Source organism: Sardina pilchardus, chromosome 17 (assembly GCF_963854185.1).
Source record: "Sardina pilchardus chromosome 17, fSarPil1.1, whole genome shotgun sequence".
Classification (NCBI taxonomy): Eukaryota; Metazoa; Chordata; class Actinopteri; order Clupeiformes; family Clupeidae; genus Sardina; species Sardina pilchardus.
This window is the reverse complement of record NC_085010.1, coordinates 14,369,778-14,372,001: the sequence shown is the minus strand read 5'-3', so window position 1 is coordinate 14,372,001 and position 2,224 is coordinate 14,369,778. Positions and strand designations below refer to the sequence as shown.

Here is a 2,224-nt window from a genome sequence, read left to right as displayed (position 1 = left end):
GGATCTGCGCTCCTCTCGGGAATGTGTGTGTGTGTGTGTGTGGATGTGTGTGTGTATGTGTGTGTGGATGTAGCGGGGAGAGGGACAGTGTTTGCCGTTAGAGATACACATCGGGCTATCGGGCGATCAGGCCACACTGTTATCTGTTAAAGATCAGATACTGTACATTACCTGGAGTTTGTCTGGCACAAACTATCCGTGCTGTGTGTGTGTGTGTGTGTGTGTGTGTGTGTGTGTGTGTGTGTTTGAGAGAGAGAGAGTGTGAGTGTGAGTGTGAGTGTGAGTGTGAGAGTGAGTGTGAGTGTGAGTGTGAGTGTGAGTGTATACGGAGTGCCCTCTTCTGTGTCTGTGGACATTACTGCTCTAACCCAGCGATGGAGGTGGCAGTGATGGAGGTGGAGAGTGAACTAGAGGGAGAGCTGGAGAGATGACCTGTCCAATCCATGCATGACACTACTCTGATTAGGCCATTAATCCAGCACACAAAAAATGATACCCGTCAACTGAAGAGAAAAGGAAAAGTGAGTGTGTGTATGTGTGTATGTGTGTGTGTGTGTGTGTGTGTGTGTGTGTGTGTGTGTGTGTGTGTGTGTGTGTGTGTGTGTGTTAAACTAACACACTACTGATTAGGCCATTAATCCAACGCACAGAATGAGTGCACAGAGCTGGAGAAAGACGCACCAAAAAATTATATTTGACAATTGGATACTCTTTCCAAGAAGAGCAGACTTTTATGTACTCTATCTCTCTCTTTCTTTCAGGACTCAAGACTGTGTGCATACTGTATGTACATATGTGTGTGTGTGTGTGTGTGTGTGTGTGTGTGTGTGTGTGTGTGTGTGTGTGTGTGTGTGTGTGTGTGTGTGTGTGCACATGCAGTAGCTGTAAGGGTAATAACAAACAACACCTCAAGAGACTGTGAGTCAGATTTCTACCAGTGTCTGAGCCCTGCTGTCAGGCTTACTTTGGAACAGAACCTTGAGAAACTGTGATGATCTTTTAGTGTGAGTGTGGGTGTGTGAGTGTATGTCTGTCTGTCGGTCTGTCTGTGTGTCTGTCTATGAGTGTGTGTCTGTCTGTCTGTCTGTGTGAGTGTCTGTCTATCTGTGTCCACTCTGGAGGGGTAATGGTGTGTGCTGGACGGCTATGCGTGGTGCTACTGTACGTCACTGGTTGTCCCACCGGATCCACAGATGGTGCGGCAGGGGTAGTACACATCGGGTACTGTGTGTGTGTGTGTGTGTGTGTGTGTGTGTGTGTGTGTGTGTGTGCGTGGCTGGTTGCCCACCTGATCCACAGAAGGTCCTGCAGGGGTAGTAGCAGCCCTTGGCCTCGTCGGGCACCTCCCCGGGGGCGCTGTGGAAGTGCAGGTACGTGGAGATGCGGCTGGACTGGATGGCCACCAGGTTCCCACCGATGCCTGGGAGAGAACGAGACCGCCGTCAGCTTTTCACAAAATGTCATTATTCTTACTTAGTAAGAAAGAAAGAATGAGAGTCGGAGAGAAGAAAGAGTGAATGAGAATTATTTAGTTTGAGTCAATAATTAAAATGAATAATTAAAAAGGTAAAGTCTGCCAAATGTTTCTATTATTTGAGTTCAACAGCCAAACAATGCGCTTATTGGTTAGAAATAATCCTAGCTTGGTCTGGGCCACCATTTACCTCACAGAGCTTTCTACAAGAGCGTGCAGTGCACAGAGCGTGTGCTGTTCAATGACACTGAATCCACAGTTGGAGGGCAGTGAGGAGCATTTGACTTTATAGATCGATATACACATACTGTATGAACTTGCCACTTGTTATTCACCAAATTCCGTGTGTGTGTGTGTGTGTGTGTGTATGTATGTATGTATGTATGTATGTGTGTGTGTGTGTGTGTGTGTGTGTGTGTGAGTGAGAAAGCGAGAGTGTGTGTGTGTGTGTGGAGTGTGTGTGTGTGTATGTAAGAAAGAAAAAGATAGATACAGTAGTTTGATAGATAGATAGAGAGAGAGAGAGAAGGGGGGGGGGGGGGGGTGAAAAGCCAGACAGCCAGACATACAGACAGTGAGTAGAATGACAAAGAGTCTCCAGCTGCACAGTTCAGTCATATGTTCCTCAGAAGGTCACCTCCAGTGGTTCTCATTCATACACTCTCAGAAAAAAAGGTGTTTGGTCTACATAGAACCAGAAACCAAGCTTCATATACTGTATGGCACCCCTGACCCTGAATGGTTCTTTAA

The 2,224-nt window shown here is 46.8% G+C and overlaps 1 protein-coding gene across 1 annotated transcript in view; it reads right to left on the bottom strand.

Moving 5' to 3' along the window:
* The window catches only part of slc41a2b (solute carrier family 41 member 2b), a 40,028-nt gene that overhangs the window by 18,401 nt on the left and 19,403 nt on the right, over nt 1-2,224 (bottom strand). Inside the window, exon 9 of the mRNA XM_062518470.1 lies at nt 1,289-1,420. Within this exon, the coding sequence (XP_062374454.1) occupies nt 1,289-1,420 (132 nt within the window). The remainder of the gene's footprint in view (nt 1-1,288; nt 1,421-2,224) is intronic.